This window comes from Eptesicus fuscus, chromosome 1, assembly GCF_027574615.1.
Source record: "Eptesicus fuscus isolate TK198812 chromosome 1, DD_ASM_mEF_20220401, whole genome shotgun sequence".
Lineage (NCBI taxonomy): Eukaryota > Metazoa > Chordata > Mammalia > Chiroptera > Vespertilionidae > Eptesicus > Eptesicus fuscus.
This window is the reverse complement of record NC_072473.1, coordinates 2303959-2323569: the sequence shown is the minus strand read 5'-3', so window position 1 is coordinate 2323569 and position 19611 is coordinate 2303959. Positions and strand designations below refer to the sequence as shown.

At 53.3% G+C, this 19611-nt stretch overlaps 1 protein-coding gene across 2 annotated transcripts in view; it reads right to left on the bottom strand.

The window, feature by feature from the left end:
• Positions 1 to 19611, bottom strand: part of TBL1X (transducin beta like 1 X-linked) — a 68491-nt gene that overhangs the window by 4466 nt on the left and 44414 nt on the right. For both annotated transcript variants that reach the window (XM_054720284.1, XM_054720283.1), the window contains exons 3-13: positions 17092 to 17198; positions 13712 to 13857; positions 10728 to 11013; positions 10226 to 10358; positions 9775 to 9916; positions 9237 to 9300; positions 9019 to 9116; positions 5408 to 5468; positions 4206 to 4327; positions 681 to 755; positions 239 to 366 (exon numbers count right to left, since the gene is read on the bottom strand). In XM_054720284.1, coding sequence (XP_054576259.1) covers positions 239 to 366; positions 681 to 755; positions 4206 to 4327; positions 5408 to 5468; positions 9019 to 9116; positions 9237 to 9300; positions 9775 to 9916; positions 10226 to 10358; positions 10728 to 11013; positions 13712 to 13857; positions 17092 to 17149 — 1313 coding nt within the window. In that variant the 5' untranslated portion in view covers positions 17150 to 17198. The remainder of the gene's footprint in view (positions 1 to 238; positions 367 to 680; positions 756 to 4205; positions 4328 to 5407; positions 5469 to 9018; positions 9117 to 9236; positions 9301 to 9774; positions 9917 to 10225; positions 10359 to 10727; positions 11014 to 13711; positions 13858 to 17091; positions 17199 to 19611) is intronic.

Genomic DNA, 19611 nt, shown 5'->3' with positions numbered 1-19611 from the left:
GCCCTGTCCTATCCGGGGAGCTACTCGTGTGCAGTTCGGAAGGGGGCGAACTCATTCACAGCACACTTCGCAAGATTTCTGTTCCCTTTGACACAAGCAGCATTTCCCGGCCACGTTCCTGGCCGTCTCTTTTACAGACCAACGTTTCTGTTCCCTTTGAAACCGTAACTGTTCCAGCCACAGGGACAAGGCGGCGCTGGGAGCCGCGTGGCCCGGGCTGTAGACCGTCCCCTCTCACCTTGCGAGCATGATGCTGGCGTTCGGGTTGCTGGTGGCGGGCCCGGTGGGACTCCACTTTATGGTGTAGATCTCTTTGCTGTGAGCTTGCAGGTCATGGACACACGTGTCCTGTTTCATGCTCCAGATCTAGAGGGCATGTTGGGAAGCATGTGAGCAGGCAGGAGTTCTTTCTCTGGCCACGAATGGCTCCACACCGTCACGTTGTGAGCGCGTCTCAGGTTTGGGGCCCTGGGGCAGCTCGCCCGCCGGCGGGTCGCTGCCCAGGCAGAGGGGTGGGCAAAATCCCGGGGGCGCCAGCGGCATCGAGTAGCCAAGGGGCAAACTTACAGCAGCGGGAAGAGTGTTCGTTACAAAATCATCACCCAGAGCAGCCGTGAGGGTGAGCCCCGCACTGCGCACAGGGGGCTGCCTGGGATCCAGCAGCCCTCCTTCCACGTTACCTTTAACGTCATGTCGTCCGAGCAGGACGCCAGCAACATTCCAGAAGGATCCCACTTGATGGCATTGACCTCATTCTGAAAGAGAGCAAAGGATTTTACAAAGAAATGAAGGCCCGTGAGTAGGTACCACAACCGTCCAGCAGGGGGCAGGGGCGCCCCATCATCTCTGCAGACTCTCCACAGTCTCCACCCCAGGACTCAGATTTTCCTGCTGCTTACTCTGCCTTTCTCATTTAGGTAAATGCACAGCCACGCGCCACGCAAAACCAGTCACCCGCATCCACGTTTCTCTAAAAAAAAACTCACACCTCAGGAGCCCATGCATTTACATTTAATAAGCACAGCACAGAAAACCGGTATGACCACTGACCACCGTTGTTTTGAAACTGACATTGGAAATCATTTTCACCCTGGCCGGTGTGGCTCAGTGGCTACAGTGTGGGCCTGTGCACCAAAGGGTGGCGGGTTCAATTCCCAGTCAAGGGCATGTACCTGGTTTGCAGGTTTGACCCTGGTCCCAGTCGGGGTGCATGCAGGAGGAAACCAATAGATGGGTCTCTCTCACATTAATGTTTCTCTCTCTCTCCCACTCCCTCCCTCCCTTCCACTCTCTAAAAACCAATGTCGGCATTTTCCATCAAATTCAGGATACTGGCTATTTCTATGATCTCTCTTCAGGTTCATTAGTCTTATTTCTGCAATATCATTTGGCTATTAAACCCATCCTTTAAGATTTTCATTTCAATAAGAAAAAAATTTTTTTTCAGACATTAAACCTCTCAGCTGTCAGATTTCCATTTGTTGTTTTTTTAAAAAAATATATTTTATTGATTTTTTTACAGAGAGGAAGGGAGAGAGATAGTTAGAAACATCGATGAGGGAGAAACATCGATCAGCTGCCTCCTGCACACCCCCTACTGGGGATGTGCCCGCAACCAAGGTACGTGCCCTTGACTGGAATCGAACCTGGGATCTTTCAGTCCGCAGGCCGACGCTCTATCCACTGAGCCAAACTGGTTTTGGCTGTTGTTGTTTTGTTTTTTGTTTTTTTTAAATATAGTTTTCCGCCCTAACCGGTTTGGCTCAGTGGATAGAGCGTCGGCCTGTGGACTAAAGGGTCCCAGGTTCGATTCCGGTCAAGGGCATGTACCTTGGTTGCGGACACATCCCCAATAGGGGGTGTGCAGAAGGCAGCTGATCAATGTTTCTCTCTAATCGATGTTTCTAACTTTCTCTCCCTCTCCCTTCCTCTCTGTAAAAAAATCAATAAAATATATTTTAAAAAAAATAATTTTCCTTTCTCTGCTAACATTCCCCATCTGTTCACTCATGACGAGTATCCTTTCCTTTATACCCTCACACATCTGTTTAATAGCTTCTTTAAGTCTTTCCTCCAAAATCCAACACCTGGCTCATCTCAGGGTCTATGTTTTCTCCACTGCCTGTCCATACCTGGGTCAACTCAACCACCTGAGATACTACAACAGCCCAAGCAGCAAAGGGCTGCAAAAGACCTGGTTTGCAGTAACAGCACCTTTCTTTTCTCTTTTATTAATCACCCCACCCCCAAGAACAGTTAGATGAGAGCCATAATGGTATCACAGATTTGAGTAGGAGAGAGAAGGAGGAAAAAAAAAAAGGCCTGGCAGGTTTAGCTTTAATCAGTATCGGCCTATGGACTGAAGGGTCCCAGGTTTGATTCCAGTTAAGGGCACACACCTCGGTTGCAGGCTCAATTCCTGGCTCTGGTCGGGGTGCGATGCAGGAGGCAACCGGTCAATGTGTCTCTCTCACACAGACGTTTCTCTCTCTCTGTCTCCTCCCCTCTACTTTCCACTTTCTCTAAAAAAATCAGTAAGAAAGTATCCTCAGGTGAGGATTAACAAAAGAATCCTACCTAATAATAGACAATGTGCAAATTGACCGTACCTTCGCTATGCCCGCGATTGGCCAGGAGGCGTGGGGGGGGCGGGACTCGGGGTGGCCGGGGTGACCAATTGGGCCGGCGGGACGCTGAGCTCGTGTCACTAGTGGCGGCTTGAGCTCAGCGTCTGTGCCATGGCTGTGCTGCGGCGCAGAAGGGGCCTCTGGGGCAGCGAGCTCACGTCCCACCACAGATTATCAAAAGCGGGGGAGCTGGGTGCCTGTCCGCTCAGGTACCAGGCCTTTCAGAAGCCTCCGCTGCGCCGGAGGCTTCTGAAAGGCCTGGTGCACCAGCGGACAGGCACCCAGCTCCCCCGTGATCAAAAGCGAAAGCGTGTAGGGGACCCTACATGTGCATGATTCAATCATGCACTGGGCCTCTAGTAAAAAATAATAAAAAAATTAAATGTGATAATAGAAACATTCAAAAAGCAGGTCACAAATCTGCTTAAAGGAACATCAGTAGCATTTTAATAGGATATAGGAAATTATGCTGCAAAAAATATTCCTATCATTTAAAAATCCAAGGGATAAGTAGGCCGTCACAGCATCTTTTTTTTTTTAATAGATTTTTATTTATTTCAGAGAGGAAGGGAGAGGGAAAAGAGAGATAGAAACATCCATGATGAGAGCGAATCATTGATCGGCTGCCTCCTGCATGCCCTCTACTGGGGATGGAGCCCGCAACGTAGGCATGTGCCCTGACCTGCCGGAAGCCAATTCCAGCATGTCATAATTGCAAGAGTTTCATCGCAAGGTTGATGGAACTTGGGGACTCAACAAGGGCTGAGTCACATATGTTATCGCCTGCTGGAATGGCTAAAGGCATTTCCCCAAACCTGAAAAGGATGCACTAAATTGATTGTTTGCTGCCAGACAGCTCAGGGCATCTTAATCTACATGTTATTGCCTCCTACTGGCCAAACACCTGAACAGCCGTAGGCTATTCCCCATTCTGACAATGGACTCTGTAGAGGAAACCCTACCCTTTGAAGTATATATCTCCACCTTACCTTAGGACAAATTGTGTTAATAAAAAGCAAGGGGTCCTGAGACAAGGAGAAATTAGTTTCTTTAGTCAGGCTCCTCTGATCCCCAATGCCTTTAAAAATTATCTTTCGGCCGAAACCGGTTTGGCTCAGTGGATAGAGCGTCGGCCTGCAGACTGAAGGGTCCCAGGTTCGATTCTGGTCAAGGGCATGTACCTTGGTTTCGGGCACATCCCCAGTAGGGGGTGTGCAGGATGCAGCTGATCGATGTTGCTCTTTCATCAATGTTTCTAACTCTCTATCCCTCTCTCTTCCTCTCTGTAAAAAATCAATAAAATATATTTTTAAAAAAATTATCTTTCGTCTCTGGACTCGTATTCAATCTATGCATAGCCCTTCTCCAGATTCCAGAACCCCTTTAGATGCTGGATCAAGACCACCAGGATTTAATGTTGCCCAACGTCCGGCACTGAGCCGAATCGAACCTGGGACCCTTTAGTCCGAAGCTTTATCCACTGAGCTAAACCGGCTAGGGCTGTCACAGCATCTTTTAATCCGAGGCTCTCCCGTCCTGGCACATGCCCATGAACTTGAGCCCCGTCCTCCCACTTACTGTGTGTCCCTGAAAGGTTTTGACGGGGCGGTCGCAGCTGAGTCTGCAGACATGAATGCACATGTCGGTGCTACAGGAGGCGAAGGTCGTGTTGTTCTGCCAGTCCACATCGAGGGCGGGGGCTGTGGGCGGGATAGGGGGTGGAACACTGGAGTCTCTAGAGCCCAGGCTGCCCCACGTGGCCTGCTGTGGCCACAACACACAGAGGGCCGTGGCTGGGCCCACAGCAGCGGCTGCACACCCCTGTGGGAAAGTCGCCCCACCTCAGGGAGACCCTGCTGTCTTGGCCCACGTCTGGGGATCTGGATTTCCGAAGGTTCCCACCATTCCCTAACTGATAAGAGCAGCTTCTGTACTTAAACTGCAAACTAGTAGTTTACGCCAGTTCCCTCCAGGAGTCTGGAACCTGGATCCGAGCCCGGGAGAGGCTGCCTGCAGTACCAGCCTCCATGAAGATCCTGGACATGAGTCTCCACTGAGCTCCACGTGGCCTGTCACACTCGTCTCTGGGGAAATCAGCCGGTCCTTGGCGACTCCCAGAGAGAAGACCCCTGCCAATGCTGGATTTCACCATGACCTTTCCCCTCTCGGCTGACTGTGCTCTATGTCCTTCCGCTGTGACGAACCTGAGCTGGGACTCCCCATGTGGGCACGGTCTCAGGGATCCCCAACACGGCTCCCCTGGGCTGGCAGGAGAAAGGAGGCCACACTGGTCCTGGGATTGGTTCCCTGGGGTGTTTTTCATGCTTTGATGTTGGGGAATCTGTACCGTGGACGCCTCAGAGCACTGCGATTGCAGCTGGATTCCATGGACACACTCCTTGGCGTAGTCAGGAATACCTCACAAGACGTTTCATGGGAACTCTGCGCTATTATTTCCAAACTAGAGGCCTGGTGCATGACATCCATATACTAGGGGGTCCCTCAGCCCGGCCTGCACCCTCTCCCAGTCCAGGAGCCCTTAGGGGATGTCCGACTGATGGCTTAGGCCTGCTCACCGGCCGTGAGCCCGGCTCAGGGCTTCTGGCTGAGCAGTGCTCCCCCTATGGGATCACACTGACCATGAGGGGGCAGCTCCTGCACTGAGCGACTGCCCCCTGATGGTCAGTGCGCGTCATAGAGTCTGGTCGTTCTGCCGTTTGGTCAATTTGCATATTAGCCTTTTATTATATAGGATTACAAAACCAAACCAAAAGACTCACCAGAGTGAAATGGAAACTGCTGTTTGGCTTCTCCCGTGTGGGCATCCCAAATTATTGTTGTCTGTGCTCCGCAAACGAAAAGGAAAGGTTAGTGAGTGTTCTTCTCGCCGTTTTCTCTCGGAAAAGTTATCATACAAGACGAGGCAGTGGCCCCTCCTCCCTCCACTCCAGTGCTGCCCAATAAACACAGGACGGAGCCACGCGGGGAGCTTTGTTTCCTAGGAAGCACTCCATTGAAAAAACGAAAAAGAGAAAACGTGAAAACTACCTTTTCTTTTCGTTTTTTGGTGCTGTGACTCGGATATGAACCGAGGCTGCTGTGGCCATAAAACTACTTTTTCACTACACATTTTATTTGACTCCGGTCTGGCCAAAATAGGGTTTCAACCTATGGTCGGTATACAGCTGTTCATGAGCTCCTGGGCAGTCCTTTTGCCCACGTCTGTGGAATCCGGTGTTTTACATGTAACCATCTCGAGAACCAGGTGGGTTGGTGGCGACTCCACAAGACACAGCAGCTGTAACTGATCACTGGAAAAGTACCAATACAGTGGGGGGTCTCCCTCTCCCATTACAAGTTGCAAAAACTCATACTAAAGCTTATCTACGTATCTCTCTGGCACTTTCCCAAATGAGGAGCTGAGGAAGAAACGGCATTTCTGAAAACTGCCCTGTGCGTCGGCCACGCCCTGAATTGGGGATAAAGAGCAGAGCAACTGAGCCGCACTGGCAGGAGGCCCCGTGCAGCGGTCTCTAAAGAAGGGAGAGGGACGGTTTCCCTGGAAAACAAGCAGGAATTCTTAGGAATCTACTTGATGTTGGGAAGACAGCGAAGCCCCCGGAGGCAGCTCAGGGAAACCACTGGGATTTCGTCTCCATCACCTCACTTAACCGGAACCTCCCTGTCGCTGACAATAGAGCCCTTGGGTGAAGAAGAACTGGCTGTAAGTTGTGCTGATTGCAGGCATTTTCAGAGGAAATACTCGGGGCAGTGAGTACCTTTGAAACCGGATTCTCGACGTTTTGGGTCAGCTCTAGACCAATGAACGTCTCTTGTTCATTTGTTTGGTGGGTCTAACACTTTTCTGACTCCCCAAAACCAGGTGCTGCCGAGTATATATAAACTCACAATTCTGATGCAATTTCACACACTACATCAGTAATCAAGTCATTTTGTTGATGTCTACATTCAATATATCCCAGACAAAAGAAAACATTCATTATGCAAGAGCTGTTAAGAATCTGAACTAGCTCGGCCGGCATGGCTCAGGGGTTGAGTACTGACCTATGAACCAGGAGGTTGCGGTTCTACTCCTGGTCAGGGCACATGCCCGGGTTGCACAGTTGTGGGCTCGATCCCCAGTGTGGGGCGTGCAGGAGGCAGCCGATCAATGATTCTTTCTCATCATAGATGTGTCTATCTCTCCCTCTCCCTTCCTCTCTGAAATCAATTCAAATGTATTAATTAAAAAAAAAAAAGAATCTGAAATATACTTTAGCCCCCTGGGGTTAAGCTTCCACTGAAGGTCAGCGCCAGATTCCCCATAAATTACACTTCCTCCCGGGTTTTACTCTCTGAACGCTATTATTATCTCTGCCGTGGCTGGCTGATGAAGGCAGACAGTGCGTGGCCAAAGACTGACAGAATTTCAAACGTGCACTTCCAGGGACCAAATAGCTCAGCTCCTGGTGGTGACCACTGACCATCAGGTGGAGAATCAGACGTGATTATGAAAAAATTAGCTCCTGAGGCAGTAAGGAGGCGAGGACACAAAGCACTGGCTACAATTCTGTGAAAGGGCAGTAACTGCGGGCCGGACCCAGGGCCTGCCTTCCAACCCACGTCCTCTCCACACCAGCGTGTCCGTGGGCCAGTGTGTCCGTGGGCCAGTGTTTCCTGGGGCAAGTCCGCAAGGCTCTCTGTGGCCCGAGGTCCATGTTCTGTATGCCCACCTCCCATCCGAGAGCATCCAATAGGCCAACAGAGGCGGGCAAGCGCTCCTTAAGGTTCCTGATCACTCCCACAAGTTATTTTAGTAACCGCATCAGCCACGTACAAGGCGCAGTGGTGTGTGGGAAGCACCTGACTCAGAGCCCCTCGTGGAAAATTCGGCGGCCACTCCACGAGAGCCTCTGTCTAGTGGGCCAACCGCAACTCCTCAGCTTTTCCTATTGGGAATGAGGCTGTCGCCCGGCTGGCATGGCTCAGTGGTTGAAAGCTGACCTATGAACAGGAGATAACGGTTCGATTCCCGGTCAAGGGCACGTGCCTGGGTTGTGGGCTCAGTCCCCAGTGTGGGGCGTGCCGGAGGGAGCTGATGGATGACTCTCTCATCATTGATGCTTTTATCTCTCTGTTCCTCTCTCTTGGTCTCTGTAATCAATAAAAATAGAGGAAAAAAAGAAAAGAGCCCTAGCCGGTTTGGCTCAGTGGATAGAGCAGCCTGCGGACTGAAGGGTCCCGGTTCAATTCCAGTCAAGGGCACATTCTTGGGTTGCAGGCTCGATCCCCAGTAGGGGTGTGCAGAAGGCAGCTGATCCGTGATTTTCTCTCGTTGATGTTTCTCTCTCTCTCTCCCTCCCTTCCTCTCTGAAATCAATAAAAATGTTTGTTTTTAAATGAAAGGTACAAAGAAATGAGACTGCGAAGTTTGAACAAAGCGTTTACTGGCTTAAAAGAGAGAGAGATAAAGAACACACAATTCAATGACCTAGAGGGTCACACTGGAGTGTGGAGTTCAGCAAAGCTATTCTTGCCGAGGGCCAGAGGGTCAGTACTTCTGGCTCCGAGGCTGTCGCTGACCTGTGCACCTCAAGTGACCAGGGGAGCTCTGCACCAAGGTCTGTGGAGTGTGCGACATATTAAGACATGACGGGGGCCTGACTGGCGTGGCTCAGGGGTTGAGCATTGACCTATGAACCAGGAGGTCACGGTTCGATTTACATTCAGGGCACATGCCTGGGTTGCGGGATGGATCCCCAGTAGGGGGCGTGCAGGAGGCAGTGGATCAATGATTCTCTCTCATCATTGATGTTTCTGTCTCTCTCTCCCTTCCTCTCTGAAGTCAATAAAAACATATATACACCGAGTGGCCAGATTATTATGATCTCTGAACACATAATAACCTGGCCGCTCAAAAAATATATATATAATATATATGTATATTAGAGGCCCGGTACATGAATTTGTGCGTGGGTGGGGTCCGGCCAGCCTGGCCAGGGGGAGGGGATATGGGTGGTTGGCCGGCCTGCCTGCTGGTCGAACTCCTGGTCGAGGGGACAATTTGCATATTAGCCTTTTATTATTTAGGATAGACACTGAGTGGCCAGATTATTATGCGTTCAGAGATCATCATCATCTGGCCACTCAGTGTATACTGTGTGTGCGTGCGTGTGTGTGTGTGTGTGTGTGTGTGTGTGTGTATTATATATATAAAAAAGTGATGGGCTAGAAATGGCCGGCAAGGTCACCGCCAGGAACACCAACAAGCACTACCCATTTCTTAAGAGGAAGCAGAAAGCCTCAGATTTCAAAGAAACCACGATGTTATCCAGAGATTCAACACCGATAAGTGTGTACAGATCAAAGACGTATTTTAGCAAATACTCACTTTGTCCACACCAGCACTCAAAATGTAATTCCCCTTTTTGTTCCATTTCAAGGCAAAGATGGGGCCTTTGTGTTGGCCTAAGGTGCTGGCCAGGTTACCTGTTGAGTCAGTAAACAAACAACAAACACGCTGACTTCAAGGCCACGGGCCCATTCACGTGGCGCTTCCACACCAAAGCCACTCTTCTCGAACCCTGACCCGAGGGTGGCAGCACTCACCGTCTTCCGTCCAGATTCTCGCGAAGCCGTCGTAGGAGCCCGTGGCCAGCAGCGTCCCATCGCTCTGCGCGGGCCGGAAAGAAACAGGCCAACAGAAACAGCTTAGCAGGGCAGCTCTGACAAAGGGAAGAGAACCTCTCACCCCAGGGCTAGTACATTCTCACATGGATAACCGGTCCCCAGCCCGGCCGGTGTGGCTCAGGGGTTGAGCGTCAACCTGTGAACCAGGAGGCCCTGGTTCGATTCCCGGTCAGGGAACGTGCCGGGGTTGCGGGCTTGATCCCCAGAGTGGGGCGTGCAGGAGGCAGCTGGTTGATGACTCTCTCTCATCATCAATGTTTCTATCTCTTCCCCTCTCTTCCTCTCTGAGATCAATAAAAACATTTTTAAAAAAAGAAGAAACATGAAGGTGGAGGTCACGTTTCCCTGGCTGCTCGGAGACACGGGCTAATGCTGGGAAGGGAGCCCACGACCCCAGCCCCTCTGAATCCCACGTGGCACCAGGGGGTCCAGCACGTGGGAGGCGGCCGGGGCTTACGTTCCAGTCCAGCGAGGTCACGTCCTTGTTGCTGGGCACGTCGTGGCCGCCCTCGCGGATGCAGTGCCGCAGCACGAGCTGGGTGGACGCCCCGTTGCTGCTCTCGTTCAGGTTCCAGATCCGCGCCGTCGAGTCTCCGGACCTGCAGAAGGAAGCGCCCCGCAGTCAGCTACCAGCGTGCCCCGGGTTTCTCCCTTTCCCCACCATGCAGCCCGCGTCAGGGCCCGCAGCCGACGGGCAGGGGCAGGCCACGGCTCCAGGCCGAGCGGCTCGGGCCGGGCACCGGGAGAGACCCAGGGGCACGGCCTGCCCCAGTCCAACCCATGGCAGGGGCGCCCCAGGCCTAGGTCTGCACCCCTGGGCAGGTGCCCAGGGAGGTGAGAGGGGACGCGATCCGGAGGCGGGAGCAGCTGGGCTCCCCGTCCAGAGCACCCCAGGCTGACGCCCTTACCCCGAGGCCAGGAGGTCGCTGACGGGGTTCCAGGCGCAGATGAAGACCTCGGACTCGTGGCCCCGAAGCACCGTGGCTTTGTTGGGTGGGATCTCAACGTCGCCGTCTATGTCCATGGGCTTCGAGTGGTTATCTGTGGGAGGGAACGGAAGCAACATAGGACGGAGGTGAAGAGTTCGGTGGCCTGCACCTGCTCACGGAAACCTGCCACGGGGCTGCGCTGTGGCTGGGAGGCTGGATGTGAGCAGGCCACGGGCTGAGGTGTGGACGCCATGGTCATCTCGCCCCTCAGGGCCGGGCGGCTGCACGGCTGATCCGAGGGAAGCAAATTTCACCCAGGGGAGAACCCTCACGTCTGCCTAAGACATGCACAGGTGCACGCACATACATCCACACGCACACACTGCACACACACACACACACACACACACAACCCAACAGAGGCACATGCGTGCACAGATACACACGCACACGCATCGGCATACTACATGCCCGCACTTACTTATGGCATGTGCTCCGTTCTCCTCCCCGTTCACTGTGGCTTCCCCATTCTTTGGGGCGTTGGGCTGGGGAACAGCTGCTGGGGTCACCGTGGCTGTCGTGGCCGCCGTGGCCGCCGTGGCTGCCGCTGCTGCTGCTGCTGCTGCTGCTGCCGCCGCCGCCGCACTGGCCTGCTGCTGCGCGAGCTTCTCCCGGAAGGCCTGCTGCCGCGTCTGCACCACATCGGGCATCACGGCGTCGATGAGGGACAGGGACTCTATGGGGCGGCCATCGAACACCGTGCCGTCCTGGGGGAAGCCAGGGCCGGCCGTCAGACCCCAAGCTCCTGGCACTGGGCTGTTGGCACCGCGGGCTGACAGGTGCGGGCAGAGGCGAGGAGGGGCAGGCGCTGCCCAGGGCATAGCGGTGGGCCAGGCGGTGGGCAGAGTGTGGGGGGCTAAGCCTGGGTGTAGGACAGGGTGTAATGCGGTCTTCAATGGGGGACCCAATGTTTGGTAAATACCACACTGAACTGGGGCACTGCCGTATTTCATGTAAAAGGTGCTCTACTGCCCTAACTGGTTTGGCTCAGTGGATAGAGCATCGGCCTGCGGACTGAAAGGTCCCAGGTTCGATTCTGTTCAAGGGCATGTACCTCGGTTGCAGGCACAACCCCAGTGGGGTTGTGCAGGAGGCAGCTGATAGATGTTTCTCTCTCATCGCTGTTTCTAGCTCTCTATCCCTCTCCCTTCCTCTCTGTAAAAAAATCAATAAAATATATATTTTAAAAAAAAGATGCTCTACTGTTATCTGGGGCACTGCCGTATTTCATGTAAAAGGTGCTCTACTGTATCTGAGGCACTACCATATTTCATGTAAAAGATGCTCTACTGTTATCTGGGGCACTGCCGTATTTCATGTAAAAGGTGCTCTACTGTATCTGAGGCACTATCATATTTCATGTAAAAGATGCTCTACTACTATATCTGGGGCACTGCCGTATTTCATGTAAAAGGTGCTCTACTGTATCTGAGGCATTACCATATTTCATGTAAAAGATGCTCTACTACTATATCTGGGGCACTGCCGTATCTCATATAAAAGATGCTCTCCCAGACCCTATGATTCTCAATGATGGAGGGGTGCCCGCTCAAGGGACTTGGGCTCCGCCTGGACACCTTTTTTGTTGTCAAAGTGGGACAGAAAATGCTGACGACATGTGGCGGAGCTCAACGCCCTGCCGTGCACAGGACGCCCCATCCCAGGAATGTCCAGGGCCCCTAGGCTGAGAAGGCTGCGAGGACAGGCGTGGGAAGTCCCTGCGAGTAACGACCTGCCACGTGGGAGAGCGTGTCTGCAGAAAGCTCGGCCCAAATCAGGGCCTCCTGCTCCGGGAGGACCCCACTCCGAGAACATCCGCCTAGTGACTGGGTGCACTGCCCAACGGCGGCCCTGGGAAAGGCCTGCGTGCAGGCTGGAGCACCCTCCCGTACCCCAAAAGGTCGTGGGTTTGACTCCTGTTTCAGGGCACACCTAGGCTGTGGGTTTGGTCCCCGGTTGGAACACGTGCGGGAGGCAACCGATGGATGTTTCTCTCACATTGCTGTTTCTCTCTCTCTCCCTTCCTCTCTAACATCAACAAACACATCCTCAGGTGAGGATAAAAAAAAACAAACGTCACCCCAGCTGGTTTGGGCCAGTGGACAGAGCGTCGGCCTGTGGACTGAAGGGTCCCGGGTTCGATTCCCGGTCAAGGGCACATGCCCGGGTTGCAGGCTCCATCCTTAGTGTGGTGGCATGCAGGAGGCAGCCGATCGATGATTCTCTCTCATCATTGATTTTTTAAAAATATTTTGTTGATTTTAGAGAGGAAGGGAGGAGAGAGATAGAAACATCAATGATGAGAGAGAATCATGGATTGGCTGCCTCCTGCACACCCCCTACTGGGGATCGAGCCTGCAACCCAGGCATGTGCCCTTGGCCAGGAATCGAACCTGGGACCTTTCAGTCTGCAGGCTGATGCTCTATCCACTGAGCCAAACCAGCTAGGGCTCATCATGGATGTTTTTATCTCTCTCCCTCTCCTTCTCCCTTCCTCTCTGAAAAAATTAAATTAAATTAAATTAAATTAAATTAAATTAAAATAAATAAAATAAAATAAAATAAAACTGCCACTGCATGTAAAATTGGCCCCACTACACAGTGAGCCCCGCCTGAAAAGAGGAGGGGATACGCGCAAATTGACACCATTTTACTTTGTCATTGTGGTCACCTTTTCCCACCAGCTCTCTGGTGAGCACTGTCGCCCGTCCGGCACCTGAAAGGCTCTGGAGTAGGACAGTCACCCCTGTCCTTCTCCGATTCTCTGACTGCACAGGTCAGGGTCACTGGCAGGACCGATTCTACAGAACAAGTCTTGAGGTCCCCGGGGAACCGACGGGCTCAGAGAGCGCGGGGAGGGACGCCCCTTCTGTGCTCGGCACGGTGCACGCCTGCCCTGAGGTGGGACGTGGAGCAAGGTCAGCTGTGTTTTCAGAGGGGGGAGCGCACGTGACACCGCGGTGCTGGTCAGCAGCCAGCCAGCTGCATGTGCATGTGGGAACCATGACGCTCAGTAGCCGGCCATCCGTGTGTGCGTGTGGAGACCATGATGCATGATGCTCAGTAGCCAGCCATCCGTGTATGCATGTGGAGACCATGATGTATGATGCTTAGCAGCCAGCCAGCCACGTGTGCGTGTGGAAACCATGACGCTCAGTAGCCGGCCATCCGTGTGTGCGTGTGGAGACCATGATGCATGATGCTCAGTAGCCGGCCAGCCGCGTGTGCATGTGGAAACCATGATGCTCAGCAGCCGGCCAGCGTGTGCGTGTGGAAAACCCTTGGGTGCACGGGGTCTGGACAGCTCACTCCGTGTGTATGCCCAGGCCCGCCGTCCCTGCAGCCTGCAGTGAAGCCACCCACTCTCCCACCCCGTCGAGGACCTCCGGGCCGCGGCGCACGTACCTCGTTGATGCTGATCTCGGCCTCCACGTACTGCAGCCCCTTCTGCAGGATGGAGATGAGGGCGGCGGGCGGCACCAGCGTCCCGTTGATGTTCGACTGGCTGATGTGGCTCTCGATGCCGAAGGTGAACGCCGAGTGGGAGAAGCCTGCAGCCAGACAGACAGGGAAGGCGGGTGTGAGCCTGGAGCAGGCGGAGGCACGGCCACGGGCACTAAGGGGCACGGGGCCTCACCCACCTAATCAATGCAGGACCCCCGGCTTCTGGTTTGGGGGGAACCGAGTGGGGACAAGGGGAGACACAGGCCCTGGAAGACCCACATTTGCCTAGGATGGAAAACAGCTTTGGGGGTACAGCCATCTCAGCTTTATTTTTATTTTTTTAATTGATTTCAGAGAGGAAGGGGGAGAGAGAGAGAAACGTCAATGATGAGAGAGAACCATAGATCGGCTGCCCGCTGCACACCCCCACTGAGCCCCAAACCTGATGAGGTCATTCAGAAAGGAATATCCCAGCCTGGCTGGTGTGATTCGCTGGTTGAGCGCTGACCTAGGGAACCAGGAGGTCACGGTTCAATTCCCGGTCAGGGCACATGCCCAGGTTGTAGGCTCGATCCCCAGTAGGAGGCAGCTGATTCATGATTCCCTCCATCATTGGTCCCTCTCTCTCTCCCTCTCCCTTCCTCTCTCTGAAATCAATACAATATATTTTAAAAAAGGAGCATCCCAGTCCAGCTGGCCTCGGTGAGATGCACGTTAATTCCCCAGACGCAGCGCGAAGGCTGAATTTAGCAACACAGAAAAGGACACGATGTCCGAGCCAAGTAGGGTGAACTCCAGGAACACAGGGCTTCCTGTCAGAAAACAAGCCAGCGAGTTCACCACATTGGAAAGAGGAAGGTTCTGGAACCAGATGGCCGATCTGAATCCTAGCTTTCTGCCTGGCCGGCGGTGTGACTTGGGGAACTCAGCACCCTGTCCACACCCTGGGTTTCTCCTTGTACAAGAGGGAGCAGCTCAGCCTCTTCCTGGGGGTTAATCGTTTCATCTGAGACGTCCTTGGAATCACGCCTGGCACACAGTAGGTGCTCAATAAATGTGAGCTGCACACCCATGTACCAGGAGGTCGCCCCCGGGAGGAAGAGTGATCCCGCCCAGATGTCCACAGTACGAGGCTGAGAAACCCTGACCTTCATGAACCCTCCCTTCCTCTCTGTACAAAATCAATAAAATATATTTTAAAAAATTAAAAAAAGAGAAAAAACAATAAAAATGACAAAGTAAAAACCAACGGACACACCCACAAGCAATTCTGTGACCTGGGTTAGGCGGCCCTGCAGGGGGCAGCCTGATGCTGTGGAATGGGGAAAGCAATGTTCAGCGATGGGCGCGGGCTCGTGTGAGGAATCCCGCTCTCGTGCGGACAAAGCTGGGCCAGGGGCCGGTGGTTTCCCCACAGGAAGGTACGTTTCCCCCACAGGAAGGTGCATTTCCCCACAGGAAGGTGCATTTCCCCCCCAGGAAGGTGTGTTCCCCTGAAACAAGGTGCATTTCCCCCAAAGGAAGATGTATTCCCCCAGAGGAGGGTGCATTTCCTCCACAGGAAAAAGGCTGTCTGCGCAGGAAGGTGCGTTTCCCCCCACAGGAAGAAGGGTTCCCACAAAAGGAAGGTGCCCTTTCCTCAGAGGAGGGTGCATTTCTCCCACAGAAAGGTGTTTCCCCACAAGAAGGTGCGTATCCCCCACAGGAAGAAGGGTTTCCCCACAGGAAAATGCACTTCCACCACAAGAAGGGTTCCCCTACAGGGAGAAGGGTTCCCTCACAGCAAGGTGGGTTCACCCCACAGGAAAGTGCGATTCCCCCACAGGAAGGTGCGTTTCCCCTACAGCAGTGATGGCGAACCTATGACACGCGTGTCAGCACTGACACGCGTAGCCATTTCTGATGACACATTTGCTGCTCCTGAGGATGAAACATTTGCGAAATAATGTTTTTTCCTCAAAGTGACACACTACCCGAGTTATGCTGTTTTTTGGCGAAGTTTGACACACCGAGCTCAAAAGGTGGCCCATCACTGCCCCACAGGAAGGTGTATTCCCCCAACAGGAAGGTGCCTTTCCCCCACAGGAATATGCGCTTCTCCACAGGAAGGTGCGTTTACTCCACAGGAAGAAGGGTTCCTGCATAGGAAGGTGCATTTCCCCCAAAGAAAGATGCATTTCCCCAAAAGAAGATGGGTTCCCCCAAAAGGTGCGTTTCCCGCAGAGGAAGATGTGTTTTCCCAGAGAAAGGTGCGTTTCCCCCCAGGAAGAATGGTTTACCCACAGGAAGGTGCGTTCCTCCCACAGAAAGGTGCGTTTCCCCCACAGGAAGATAAGGTTCCCCCACAGGAAGGTACCTTCCCCCCACAGGAAAGTGAATTCCCCAGCAGGAAGATGTGTTGCCTCACAGGAAGGTGCATTGCCCCCACGGGCATGTGTGTTCCCCCCACAGGAAGATAAGGTTCCCCCACAGGAAGGGGTGTTCCGCACAGGAAGACGTGTTACCCCACAGGAAGATAAGGTTCCCCCACAGGAAGATAAGGTTCCCCCACAGGAAGATGTGTTACCCCACAGGAAGACGTGTTCCCTCACAGGAAGGTGTAGTTCCCCCTCAAGAAAAAGGGTTCCCGTACGGGAAGGTGCATTTTCCACACAGGTAGGTGCATTTCCCCACGATAAAATGCGTTCCCCCAGGAAGGTGTGTTTCCCCCCCAGGAAGGTGCCTTTCGCCCACGGCAGGGTGTGTTTCCCCACAGACAGGTGTGTTTCCTCCATAGAAAAGTGTGTTTCCTCCACAGGAAGAAGATTTCCCCCACAGGAAGGTGCATTTCCACAGGAAGAAGGGTTCCCTCAAAAGAAGGTACGTTTCCCCCACAGGAAGATGTGTTCCTCCACAGGAAGGTGTGTTTCCCCACAGAAAGGTGCGTTCCCCCACAGGAAGGTGTGTTTCCCCCACAGGAAGTTGTGTTTCCCCCACAGGAAGTTGCGTTTCCCCCACAGGAAGATGTGTCCCCTTACAGAAAGGTGTGTTCCCCCATGGGAATGTGTGTTCCCCCACAGAAAGGTGGGTTTCCCCCACAGGAAGGTGTGTTCCCCAACAGGAAGGTGTATTTCCCCCACAGGAAGTTGCGTTTCCCCCACAGGAAGATGTGTTCCCCCACAGGAAGGTGTGTTTCCCCACAGGAAGATGTGTTTCCCCACAGGAAGATGTGTTTCCCCACAGGAAGTTGCGTTTTCCCCACAGGAAGATGTGTCCCCTTACAGAAAGGTGCGTTCCCCCATGGGAATGTGTGTTCCCCCACAGAAAGGTGGGTTCCCCCCACAGAAGGGGAGTGACCTTACCTGACTCCTGGAGGTAGCGATACACCAGGAAGTTCACCTCGTCGCTGGTTATGCTCATCTTAGCCTCACCTCGCAGCCACGAGGTCTGTGGAAGCGAGAGCCACTCTCTGTGAGAGGTGAGAGGACAAAACGGCGAGTTTTCAAACACGTCTGTATTTCTTTTCTCTTCTGCACTTATAAAAATTTATTTTTATTGTTTTTAGAGATGAAAGGAGAGGGGGAGAGAGAGAAACATGGATGATGAGGGAGAATCACGGATCGGCTGCCTCCTGCACGCCCCTTCCTGGGGGTTGAGCCCACAACCCCAGGCATGTGTCCTGACCAGAAGGGAGTCGATCCATGACCTCCTGGTTCATAGGTAGATGCTCAACCACCAAGCCACGCAGGCTTTTTTCTGCACTTTTTGAGACGAGTGGAAGAAAACAACTCCCATGACGTTATATCCACGAAGCTAACTCATGTCTGGTTCATATTATATTGCATGATCATGTGTTACATACAAATTTCATAATTATTTATACAAAAAGCATATATTCCCCCTGGCTGGTGCTACTCAATCGTAGAGCATTGGCCGGGGCACGCAATGGTCATGGGTTCGATTCCTGGTCAAGAGCACGTACCAGGTGGCAGGTTCGATCCCCGGCCCTGGTCGGAGTGAATGCAGGAGGCAACCAATCGCTGTGTCTCTCACATTGGTGTTTCTTTCCTTCTCTCTCTCTTTCTCTGTCTCTCCCCCCTCCCCCGTTTTTCTCTCTCCCCCCCTTCCCTCTAAAAATCAATGGAAAAATATCCTCAGGTGAGGGTTAAGAAAAAATAAAGAAAAAGCATACATCCCGGTGAAATATATCCAATAATAAGAAACACTGCTGTATTTTATAAGGCTGGGATGGGGTCAGGTACAAACCACACCTTTGGCCGGCCGAGCCAGCCATGCGGACAAGCCATACACACACTCACCTTCACACACACACACACACACACACACACACACACACACAGGGCTAGAGTGAGAGTGGTTCTGGTCTCCAGCAATGTGCCAAACACTCCATGGACCCGGGGCGGCTCCGCCGTCTGCACTGAGGCTTGAAGGGCACGTGGGCACCGTCGGTTGTGTGTGTGGGGGAAGGTGGCCTGCGTCTTCTCTGTAAGAACGGTCTCAGCCCTAGCCGGTGTGGTCCGCCTATGGACCAAAGGGTCCCGGGTTCAATTCCGGTCAAGGGCACGTACCTCGGTTGCAGGCTCTTCCCCAGCCCAGGCCCTGGTCGGGGCTCATGCAGGAGGCAACCAATCAATGCGTCTCTCTCACATCAATGTTTCTCTCTGTCTCTCCCTCTCTCTCTTCCACTCTCCCTAAAAATCAATGGGAAAATATCCTCGGGTGAGGATTAAAAAAACAATAATAATAGAAAAAAATAAAAAAACAACAACAAAGAACGGTCTCAGTGGACGCATGGCGTGGCGCCGACCTGCCCGTGCTGCTGCAGAGCTGGGGCAGGAGGTGGAGGACCCGGGGCCACCGGCTCAGAGCCGACAGGCGGACCTCTCACCACGTCTCCACCTCCTTCTAGCTCTCGATCGCAGGGCAATCTCCGTGACTCAGATCTGCCATCTCCAAATGAAGGGCAGTAGCAGCCCTCTGTGGGGGAGCGGTCGTGAGGGCTAAATGCTCCAGATCCCCAGGCCAGGCCCCCCGCACAGCAGGTCCCAGAAGAGCCTGTTAGGGCTTCATTCAGCCAACTGTGCACCACCGCCAGCGAGCAACCTGCAGGGCCTCCTAGGCCAGCGGTCGGCAAACTCATTAGTCCACAGAGTCAAATATCAACAGGACAACGATTGAAATTTCTTTGGAGAGCCAAATTTTTTCAACTTAAACTATAGAGGTAGGTACATTGTTATTAACTTAATTAGGGCACTCCTAAGCTGGCCTTTGCTAAAAACTCAAGGGGCCAAAGAGCCGCATGTGGCTCGTGAGCCGCAGTTTGCCGACCACGGTCCTAGGGGATCAGCGGACACCCCCTTCCCACCCCCCTAAAATGCACCAGAGCTGGCGGCCTCAGCATCGTCATCCATGACTGGGCCACCCAAGCGGCCCTTACAAAGCCCATCCAAAAAGCCCGGCCGGCGTGGCTCAGTGACTGAGCATCATCCCGTGCACCGAGAGGTCAGGGTTCGATTCCCGGTCAGGGCACATGCCCGGGTTGTGGGCTCGATCCCCAGTAGGGGGTGTGCAGGAGGCAGCCCATCAATGTTTCTCTCAATGTTTCTCTCTCTCCCGCTCCCTTCTTCTTCCTCTAAAATCAATAAAAATATTTTTTCCTAAAGGAGAAGAAGAAAAGAAGGAAAGCACTCCCCCAGAGGCCGTGTGTGGGTAAGCATTTTCTCCTGGGGACCCCTGGGCCCCACTCTTGGCCCGACCCCTGGCTGGGCTCTGGCCAGGGGATGCTGTCCGGCCTCTTTTCTTTCTGAAGCAAGAGAGAGCTTTCGCAGCAGGAGCAGGTCCCCCGGGGCCTTGAACGGAAG